The 11,247-nt window shown below is 33.1% G+C and overlaps 1 protein-coding gene across 3 annotated transcripts; it reads left to right on the plus strand.

The window, feature by feature from the left end:
- The first annotated feature begins 3,877 nt into the window (after positions 1 to 3,877).
- LOC145585810 (putative serine/threonine-protein kinase WNK11) lies at positions 3,878 to 10,049 on the plus strand. 3 transcript variants are annotated; one of them, XM_081642523.1, is made up of 9 exons: positions 3,878 to 4,015; positions 4,612 to 4,717; positions 6,505 to 6,542; positions 6,769 to 6,996; positions 7,242 to 7,462; positions 7,548 to 7,705; positions 8,291 to 8,696; positions 8,777 to 9,022; positions 9,293 to 10,049. In XM_081642523.1, the coding sequence occupies exons 2-9, from the start codon at positions 4,622 to 4,624 to the stop codon at positions 9,730 to 9,732; spliced, it is 1,833 nt and encodes a 610-aa protein (XP_081498649.1). In that variant the 5' UTR covers positions 3,878 to 4,015; positions 4,612 to 4,621; the 3' UTR covers positions 9,733 to 10,049. The 3 variants fall into 3 exon arrangements, with proteins under 3 accessions (XP_081498649.1, XP_081498648.1, XP_081498650.1); XM_081642522.1 differs by lacking the exon at positions 3,878 to 4,015 and having other exon boundaries at positions 4,079 to 4,717; XM_081642524.1 differs by lacking the exons at positions 3,878 to 4,015; positions 8,777 to 9,022 and having other exon boundaries at positions 4,079 to 4,717.
- Positions 10,050 to 11,247: the final 1,198 nt, after the last annotated feature.

The following is an 11,247-nucleotide window of genomic DNA, read 5'->3' on the forward strand; positions in this document are numbered from 1 at the left end:
AACTGAAATTAATTTTATTGAACCGAACTTCTTTTTAATGAACTGAAATAATTTTTACTTAATATTTTTTTAAGGTGAAGAGAACAGGGCCTAAGTGACGTAGGGCTTGTTCACATTTACTTAATTTTAGTTCAGTTCAGCTCCAATCAGTTCAATTCAGCACCAATCAGTTCAGTTCAGTTTAATTTCCTTCTCTCATAAAATATTCAGTTCAGTTTAGTTCAGCTTCAATCAGTTCAATTCAGTTTAGTTCAGCTCAGTTTAGTAAATGTGAACAGGCCCGTAATTGCGTAAGTGAAAAAGAATACAGGCTTGTTCCGATTTACTGAAAACAATTGAACTAAACTGAACAGATTGGGGCTGAATTGAACTAAACTGAAATGAATTATTTATGAACTAAATTGATTGGAGTTGAACTGAACTGAAATTAAGCTGAACAGAACAGGCCCTATGTGTGGCACATGGACTTTTTTAAGAACGTCTTTTAATATATTAATATAGATTATAGAGATTTGATTTTGACGTTACTTATATACTTGTATAGTTTTTATTAATGACTGTGATTCATACCGTCATACGTAGTATAAAATCAAACACACGGAGTAGTTACCTACTTACCTAATCATTAGACGAATTGTTTTCATGTTTAGTTTTTGATAATTTAATTGGTCAAAGTTTTGTGTTAACAAATGTGTTATTGTTAGTCATAGACAAAGAAAGGAAATATGTTTGCCACAGTTATATATTTTGATTTTTGACCCAAAAGTTTATAATCTTTCTATTTTCTTTTGATATATCTTGTTGCCTTTTTTTCACTTATCAATGCACTTTTTATGCATCATAAATATGCTTAATTTCACTTTATAAAAAAATAACTAATATACTTTTAAAACTTATATAGCAAGATGATTTAAACAACATCGCATATTCGCATGTGAATATGTTTTCTCTTGCATACTCCATATAAATTAAAATTTGTGGTTGAATTCATTGATCAAGACTACAGCATATGGGTGTGCGTATATTTGAAAATGAAGTGTGTGTGTTAATTAATTTCTAATGGACAAAGCATAGAAACATTAACAGTCACAATGAAATCTCTCATTTGAAATTTATCAATTGTTTTCGAAAATTATTTTTTTCAGAAATAAATAGATATCTCCTACTTTGTAATTTTGTATAAGTTGTACTTTTATGCAAGTAAGATAAAGCCTCTGTAGATGATAATCAATATTGAATAATCTTGATTACCTAGAATAAAAACAAAATATTTTTGGCACGATCATAGTTTAATAATATACTTTTTTTTGGAAGGTACAATAAATACTACAGTACCTTTCAAAATATTTCTTATATTACGAGATATTGCTAAATTTCTTTGCGTCATGCACTACAAGAAAACGCTCATTTACCGATGGGATTTACCGATGGCTAGAAAAATCCATCGGTAAAAAAATAATTTACCGATGGTTTTACTTAGCCATCGGTATTTTGAGAATTACCGATGGCCTGGCTATCGGTATATTTTTTCCGATGGCTTTCTTCCATCGGTAAAATATTATATTTTAAAACAAAATTTAAAATTTTTACCGATGGCTAAAAACCATCGGTATAAAATAAATACCGATGGCTTTTAGCTATCGGTATTTTACCGATGGTTACAAGCCATCGGTAATTTTTAAAAAAAAAATTAAAAAAAAATGAAGTAAAACCCTTTTCTATTTTTCTATCTTCTTATCATCTTCTTTTTCTCACGCCTCTCTCATCTCTTTCTCTCTCCTCTCTCTCTCCTCCTTCCCCCCTTTTGCTCTTTTCGTTCTCCTCTCACTCTTCCATTCCCTTGTTTCTTTTTTTCTTTTCCTCATCACTCATCTCACTTCTCTACCCTCCCTCTAAGTTTTGTTCTTTCTCATGGTGTTTGTGGCTTTGTTCGACGGTGTTCATGGGCTATTTGTGGGTTTTTCGGCGGCAATGTGGTTTTTTTTGTCAAATTCGACCATAAAAACTCCAGATCTGGAGTTTTGATGGTCGAATTAGACCATTTAAACCTTGAGAAGTGAAAAGAAAATCTAAAGGTATGTTATTTGTGGTTGAATATTCGTTGGTTTTTTTTGTTTTTCGTGGGTTTTGTTGTTGATGTTCGTGGGTTTTGTGGTTAATTTCATGGGTTTTGTGGTTGATTGTCTGATTTTTGTGGTTGGTTTTTCTGATTTATTTGGTAGATTTTCGAGGGAGTTGTGTTTGATTTTCCTTGGTTTTTGGTTGATTTTCGATGAATTATTGTGGTTGATTTTCGATGAATTATTGTAGTTGATTTTCGATGAATTATTGTGGTTGATTTTCATTGGTTTTTTTGGCTGATTTTTGTTGATTTTCGTTAGTTTTTATGGTTGATTTTCATGGATTATTGGTTGTTTTTCTTGAATTTATGAGGGTGGTGGTGGTTGCGGTGGCTGGAACTTAGGTGGTGTGGGGTGGTTGGCCGTTTGGATAGGGGCTAGTAGCCAGTAGGGGATTGGGCCATTGGGGTGGGGGACTGGGGGTAGGGGTATGGGGCTGGGGCAGGGGCAGGGAGTAATAAGGTGGGTAGGTGGGTTTTTAATTTTTTTTTATTTTTTAAAAATAATTACCGATGGCTAAAAACCATCGGCAATATTAATATACCGATGGTTTTCCGCCATCGGTAAAAAAAAACCGATGGTTTAAGCCATCGTTATTTTAAAAATCACCGATGGAGTTTGGCTATCGGTAAAACCATCGGTATTATTTTTACCGATGGCTTTTCCATCGGTATTTTCAGATTTTCCGACGAATTGTTATCCGATGGCCAAAATACCGATGGCAGCCATCGGTAAACGTGATACCGATGGTTTTTTATATATTTAACGATGGATTTTGGCCATCGGTATTAGGATTTTTTCTAGTAGTGATGCAACTCACATCCATGCTGCAAGAAAAATAATAAATGATAATTTTATACATTTAATTCAATAAAATAAAATATGTTCATTGATTTAGCTAATATTAATTTTCTATCCACTTTAACAAAGTTTTGGCATTAGGAAACAATTTTAATAGGAGGAAGCAATTCAACACAAATATTAATAGTATTACCAAAGCATTTATATTAATAAAGACATTCATTCTAGTCATATCTTTCAATTGACTAAATAATATAAACTGTCCTTTTATCAAACTTTTGATTCAACGAGTTCACATAGTGCTTAACTTAAAACCCTAGGCCAGGACCATAGGTCATTGAATAAGCCTACCAAAGTACCAACCTAAAATCAATAAAGCCAACCCCATCCATTGATCCATTAGGAGAAATCATTCGTAAGGATATTATGTCTAGCTTAGTTTAAATTATTTAAGTTGATATTAACTTATTTTGGATCAGATCTTGTCTTTTTTATTTGTAGTTAGCCAGTTAGTTTTCATTAAATATCTTTAAATCTTTAATTTCGTTATTAAAAAAATTACGGAAATTTCATAATTGAAAAATACATATATTAACATGAAATCTAATGAGATCTCATTTCCTTGAAAAAAAAAAAAAATCTAATGAAATCTTATTTGATATGTTTTGTTTTATGGATTAGAGTTTAAATAAGGTTAAATTTTGATCAAACTTGAAAATCAAATTAGATTATACAAATCAAAACATTACAGTAAAATTCATATCAAACCAGATCAACAAGTTTATTAAAGAATGGTTTCAACTTTATTCAAACAAAATTAAAATAAAAGTGAATTCATTAATTTCACGAGAAAAAAAAATATGGATATTACTACAAACATCTTCAACCTACCACATCCTATGTTTTAAAACTTTTGTAAAGTTTTGATTAAAATATCTTTAAAGAATCATGTTGTACAATCTGTTTCCTCGTGATCCAAAAAAACTCCTTGAATGAAAGCAAGAATTAGTTGTCTCACCGGCGGAATTCGCGACGTTCTTTTTGCTTAACATAATATCATTCACTTATACAACTTAAACGACGTCACTTTACAGGTAACTTAGCTTTTTTTAATTAAGTAGAGTATTAAAGTATTGTTTAAGTCTTCTAAAGTCAAAACTGTATCAAACAAACAAGTGTTTGCTTTCCTTCACTTCTGCAAAACCTCCGCCTTCTTCATTTTCCTTCATTTTTTTTTCCTTTTGATTTTCATTTTTTTTGCCTTGTTTGTGATCATCCCTTCATTTTCCCTGAAATGATAGAATTAAATGGGGGAGTTTGAAGGGATGATTATAAAAATTTGATCAATTATCAATTAATCAGTGTAACGGAGTCATGGATTTTGAAGACGGGGTGTTGATTTTATAGTCGTATATACAAAATTGTTGCATAATTTACAATAAAAATCAAATCTTTTTAAGGGTTTTATAAATTGTGGGCATGATTTCTAATGAAATTGGAGAGGGTAGTCCGTTTTAATTTTTGGGCAGTTTTTATTTCATATAACGATGCCAATTCTCTTTCCTAAGATCGGCATTCGATGTTTCTTCTTATTTTGATCAGATTAATCTTTTTTCAGATTGAAAAAAAATTATTTTTTTTTTGTGAAAATTGAAAACAAAAATTTTCTGCATTTTTTTTTTTTTTTTAGAATTGCAGGGATGTCGCCCGGAAAAGGATCAGCTGTTCCTACCAATGACGATGAGGCAGGTGAACCCGAGTTTGTGGAGAAAGATCCAACCGGTCGCTATGTTCGGGTATTTTAATGTCACAATTTTGGGTTTTATACTATTTAATGTCACAATTTTGGGTTTTTAATTTTCAAATTCGAAGTGTTTTTATTGCTCATTTTTGTTGTTTAAATTTGTCCTGCATTTTGTTTGATGTTATTCGCTCAAAATTTATTGCGTTATACTGTATTTTTTCATGTTGCATTGAATTTACAAGTATCATTTACGGCGTGTTCGGCAAAATATAGTTGTGAAGATAGCTATCATCTGTGTAGGCAGCTTTTAGCTGTTAACAAGCTGTTAGCCTTGAAGATAGATAATTTAGATACGAGTGTTCGGTAAAGTAGCGTTTGGCTGTTACATTAAAAAATCAATATTTTATATTTAATACTATAGATTAAATTTTCAATAGGTACCTCAAAAGCTACCTCTAATTTCAAAAGCTAATATTTCTAACTTTTCATAAAAGCTACCTTCACCACTAAAAGCTACCCTAACCACTACTTTGCCAAAAATTTACATTTTTTGTTAAGTAGTGGTTTAACCAAGTCAAACCACTAAAAGCTACCTAAAAGCTACTCAAACGCCAGCGTCGAACACACCCTTAATATTATAGATTAAATTTTCAATAGCTACCTCTAATTTCAAATGCTAATATTTCTAACTTTTCATAAAAGCTACTTTCACCACTAAAAGTTATCCTAAACACTACTTTGCCAAACACTTACATTTTTTGTTAAGTAGTGGTTTGACCTAGTCAAACCACTAAAAGCTACTCAAACGCTAGGTCAAACCACTAAAAGCTACTTAAACGCTAGCGCCGAACACGCCCTTAGTGTGCCAATTTTGCTCCCTTGTTGGGTTCCTACTTTCACTATTTGGGTTTTGGTCCCTTATAATTAATCGGTTTTGATTGATGTAGGTAGCCATGACGCCGTAAGGGCTAACGATTAGTTTGGGAATTTAGGACAAAATAACACTATAGTTTGATTTTACAAATGTGTAATTGAGGCTTGATGTTTTTTCATTTAGTTTATACTTAACCCTTGGCTAGGGGATTGCGGTTTTTCCATTTGGGGCTGTATTGGATTTAGTTTTATTGGCTAAATCATATAAGTAATGTCATATTTTTGTCTCTATTTTTTCATATTTCGCCAGTTTCGGTCCCCACTCACCCCTACAACAAACCAAAGAGTTTGGTGATAAGTTGATCAATACACATTGTGCTAGTAATCTGTTGTTTGGTAGTTTTGCTTGGATGTGTTTGTGATCTTTAAGTAATTTAAGTGTAATTCAGTGTTGTTGCTCTAATCACCTTGTAGTAGAGGATGATCTTAAAACAAGTGATGGTGATTCTTTTATACTCCATACAAGCTATGCCATCATTTTATTTGGTGGGGTGGGGGTGTTACAAGAGCTGTATCTTTGTTGGTAATATACCTTTTTGATCAATTGCATTCGTAATCTATGTTATTCGTATGCTTCACCTACCTTACTACTGGTATCCTCTTGCCATATCCGAGTCCTACACTTTTGGTGAGTTTGAGTAATTAAGAATATGATGATAAAACAGTATAAAGGCTTTCCCTTGTACAAAATTATTTGTGTTATACATAGATGGAAGCTTGTCTCATTATATTTTATTTGTGTTATACATAGATTTTTTTTTTTTTTTTTGAACGGGTGTTATACATAGATGGAAGCTTGTCTCAATAAATTTTATTCTTCTTGTCAAAAAGCTTGTCTCAATATATTTTATTCTTCTTTTTGCCATTGCTAATATCGATCTGATTTTCCAATTTGTTTTGCTACAGTTTGGTGAAGTCTTAGGGAAAGGAGCGTTCAAGTCAGTGTATGTTTACTATTCTTTATTTCTGTAGTTTGCTAGCTGATGTTATGACTCTTATGAGCATTGACTTTTTTTATGCATAATGTATCAAGTCACCGTGCTTGAGGACATTTCACAAATAATCTGATGATGGTGGAATTGTCCCTATGAAACTCCACATAATGAGAATGTCGTTTTCATTTTCTATATTTTTTCTTGTATATTTCTTAAGCATTACCTTTGTTTGCAGTTATAGGGCATTTGACGAAGTCAATGGAATAGAGGTTGCTTGGAATCGTGTGAAGATCAATGATGTTCTGCGGTCTCCAGAAGGTCTGGAGAAGCTATATTCTGAAGTTAATCTTCTCAAGAAATTAAAACATGAAAATATCATAAAGCTGTATGATTCATGGGTGGATGACAAGAAGAAAACGGTGAACATGATCACTGAACTCTTCACGTCTGGCAATTTGAGGGAGTAAGTTTGTTCCTTTTCTTGCATTTCAGCTTAATTATTCAGACTCACATACTTATGTGAATACATGTAAGTGTATCAAGATTGCAACTATTTTATAAATGAAGGATACTTATGTGAAAGTGTTGAGGACCTGACATGAGTACTTGAGGTGACAAGGACAGATCGAGTAATATAGCATTTTAATGATGTCACAGCTGATTGTTTATCATCTATATTTTGCAATAATTATCTCTTTGGTGTAATAGATACCGAAGGAAGCACAGAAATGTAGACATGAAGGCTGTGAAGAATTGGGCAAGACAGATTCTCAGAGGTTTAGCTTATCTTCATAGTCATGACCCACCAGTTATACACCGAGATTTGAAATGTGACAATATTTTTATCAATGGAAATCATGGAGAGGTTAAGATTGGAGATCTTGGATTAGCTACTGTCATGCAGCAGCCAACTGCACATAGTGTCATTGGTGAGGCTTTAAGTTTTGTTTCGCCATCTTTAGATACAGAGTACTGAGAAGAGTTTTGTTGACTTGTTTTGTGTTTTAATAATAGGAACACCCGAATTTATGGCTCCAGAGCTCTACGAAGAAGATTATAACGAACTCGCTGACATATATTCTTTTGGAATGTGCATGTTAGAGATGGTAACTTTTGAGTATCCTTACAGTGAATGCAAAAATCCAGCTCAAATTTTTAAGAAGGTTACCTCTGTAAGTTTGTCTATGATTTTTCACTTTTATTATTTTGCTTCTTGCTGGCTTTGATGTTGTGCTATCCTTTGAGAAATTACATAGAATTCCCACGAGCTATAGCTCTATTTTACAAAGTGACCCTTTTGTTTTTACCTAATAGCACCCATGGTTCTTGTTGTTTGCGATCTACTCATGTAACTCATCTACTACTATGTTGCTCTTGAAATTACTTTATCTCTGTCATCTGTTGTATGTGAAGTGAGGTAGATAATAAAAGGTTGGAGTAATGTAAATGAGAATTGGGTAGCTGCAACTGTAATAAAAGGTTGAGGTCATCTATTGTATGTGAAGTTTTCTGTAGAAGTATCTATGAATTTCCAAAAAAAAAAAACCCTCCTTCCAGAAATAATTAAAAAATCAACAGTGTAAGTTTAATATCTAGTGAAAACTTAAATCTGATGAGTAGTATGTGAAAGTTACCAACAACTTGCATGAGGTACAGTTTAATATGTATTAAGTACCCTTTTCCAAACTTTGTCCAAATTGTGGTGATTTGGAATAAGAAACAATCTCATTTACATGGTCTCTTGGTGTTATGTGCAGGGCATTAAGCCAGCTTCCCTTGCCAAGGTGAAAGATCTCCGAATGAAGGAGTTTATTGAGAAGTGTTTGGTTCCTGTTTCAGAAAGATTGCCGGCAAAGGAGCTACTCAAGGACACTTTCCTTCTAGTGGAAAGCCCAAAAGAGCCCATACGCCATCCCATTGTGATGCCCAGCCAACCTCCCAGATCCACTGCTTCAACATCAACGGTTCATTCCATTGATCTCGATGCTGATCATTGTAAACTTAACCACTGGAGCAACTCATCTGGTAATGGCTACGTCAGTCCAACCAACCAAGTTTTGGAATTCACGAGGGCTCATATGGGAAATTTGTTCCAACTAAGAGGGAAGAAAAATCATGATGACAACTCCATATCCTTGACGTTGCGTATTGTGTACCCCTCAGGTAGGTAAAGATTATCTCCTAATTTAGTGCAATCTCTGATCATTATTAGCTTATTAATTTCAATTTTGGGAAAATTTTAGGGGAGGTGAAGAAAATAGATTTTGTCTTTTACCTGGAGTTTGATACGGCAATTGCATTAGCAGAGGAAATGGTTGCAATGCAAGATTTGGCTGATTATGACATGGAGTTTACAGCCGAATTTATTGATTACTTAATAAAGAAAATTACAATGAATTCAAAACCATCATCTGTTTATTCTTCTGCTGAACCGGAGAAAAGAGGTGATGATATGGTGGTTAAAAACAAAGGAGATACTAGCATGGACGGTGAGCAGAATTTTTATTTTTATTTTGGTTTATAAGATAGTTCTTAAGGTCATTCCTCCTTGCATGTGGAAAGTCAAATCATTTGTCAATAAAATCCTGAGGCAAAATCCTTTTTTGAATTGGTCTTACAATAACTTAGTGTGAAATCGAGTCACTTTTTTCTGTACCTTGGGGTGTTCTATTTTCTTTTCTAGGATGAAGTTTACACAAGATTTGCTATACAAGATCTGCTATAATTTTAAACTTTGATATAGATCTTTTTTGTTGCAGATGTATTTGCTAAGGATTCTTCTGGCATTTTAGGTAAAGCATTGCAAAGCCTTGACTACTGCATCGATGATTGTTGCAAACGTTTGAGTGTCAAAAAACCAGAGATGGACATTGGAGAATCACACAGAGAAGAATACAAAATTTCAAGAAATAATAGCCATCTCAGTGGATGTACCCACTTGAATGAGGTGACCAAGAACTCCGAAGGTGCATCTTCAATGGAACATGGTGGAATTTCTGGTTTAACTAGCTTAGCTAGCAGTTCCTCCTCCTCGTTAAATGAGGAAGAACAAGATGATGAACTAAAGGCAGACCTTGCTTCTATCGAAACTCAGTATCAGCATTGGTTCGAAGAACTTGCTAGAATGAGGGATGAGGCATTAGAGGCTGCTAAAAAGAAGTGGATGATGAAGAAAAAGATGGTTGCTCTTTCAGTGTGAATATTGTGAATAATTTTATGTTTTTTTTTTTTTTTTTAAATTTTTTTTTTTTTATTAGTGGTCATGTTAATGTTAACCCTCCATGCCAGAATTTTTTTAGTTATGGTAAATTTAGCTTTTGGAAAGCCTGTCTAAGCTAAGCTTTAGTTAAGGTTTCTTTGCACATATTCATACATTCTTTTTGATTTATTTGTAGCCTTCTTCAGTTCTTCTGTAGGTTGGTAGATGATTTTTATTGAATTGGAAATAGAAACAGTTGAGAGGACAATGTGTACATAAATATTGAGAATTATTAATGTATAACTTGGCATCATGCATTTATTATTGTTATTCTTTGTTGCTCTTGCATGTTTAACTGTATTTGTTTTCCTGAAAACATCAAGACACATACTAATCTCAGCTCAGCAGGTGGATAGTCAACACATAGTTGTCAATCTGTATCTAGCTATTGTTTGGATTACAAATGGCTCCAAGTCATAAACTTCAGGTAGGGTTCTAGTCATCGCTAGATGAGCTCAGGCCAGCCTATTATTGGCAATAACTAGGTCAGTTGATCCCCTCTACACCCTTCTGTATAACTTGATCTGGTTCTGATTCCAATCCTTTGGAATCGGTTCTGACTTGGCTTGAGACTAGTTCATTAGAAATCAACTTGTGTACCTAGTCTTGCTCAGCCCTACTTTTATATCTTTCCTTCCTTTTATTTTTACAAAGGATAAACACAGGTAAATAATGTATATGCTCTACTAGATTAACCCCGTGCGATACACGGTTATAAAATAAGAATTGAATTATAAACTTTTAACACGTTCCTCATTTTTCCTAACTAATTTTTCTAATTAAATATGAATATACAATTTCCATGCATAATTTTCCTGTTTAATTAAGAAATTTCAATTAAATTATATTATTAACAATTGTTAACAACTCGTAGTTAAGTAACATAATATGTGTAGAAAACCCAAAATTTAAAATTTAAAAATTCAAATGGAATATATTTTCAAAGTTATCTTAAATAAGGTAGCTTAAAAAGGAAAAAAAAATGACATCATCCTTGTATTTTGGAGGGAAAAAATTAAATAAAAAAGTGACACGTAGGCAATGATGACATCAACGGTTGTTATTTTAGTAATATAATTACATACAAAAACTTGTTATAATGTTTCTCTATTATCATTTGCACCCTAGCTTATAGGAATTTTGTTAGTTTAGACAATCTCATGCCAAAGTTTTGATCTTTATTTTAAGATTTGATGTATCTTTCCATTCAAATCCACTTTCCCATACTTGTATAGTTGTTTTACACAGGACCACGCTATAGCACTCCCCAGTCCCCACAACCCTATTACCCAATCTGCAATTCTATCAAAAACACTTTTGAACTCAAGAGTTTACACATGCATACCATATCCTTTGTGGAGTTAGTGCACAGTATATCTGCCTCTGCATGCAATACAGAAAGAGGAAAAGAAATAAAGGACCCAACTGGGCCAACTGGCCATCTCATCTTGAGGA

The sequence above is a fragment of the Chenopodium album genome, chromosome 16 (genome assembly GCF_948465745.1).
Source record: "Chenopodium album chromosome 16, dcCheAlbu1.1, whole genome shotgun sequence".
In the NCBI taxonomy this organism is placed as follows: domain Eukaryota; kingdom Viridiplantae; phylum Streptophyta; class Magnoliopsida; order Caryophyllales; family Amaranthaceae; genus Chenopodium; species Chenopodium album.

Bases quoted from the DNA above. Each gene is read 5' to 3' on its own strand.
- LOC145585810 (XM_081642523.1), top strand. From the start codon at position 4,622: ATGTCGCCCGGAAAAGGATCAGCTGTTCCTACCAATGACGATGAGGCA. The intron at 4,718-6,504 runs GTATTTTAATGT...GTTTTGCTACAG, and splicing joins CAACCGGTCGCTATGTTCGG to TTTGGTGAAGTCTTAGGGAA. The intron at 6,543-6,768 runs GTATGTTTACTA...CTTTGTTTGCAG, and splicing joins AAAGGAGCGTTCAAGTCAGT to TTATAGGGCATTTGACGAAG.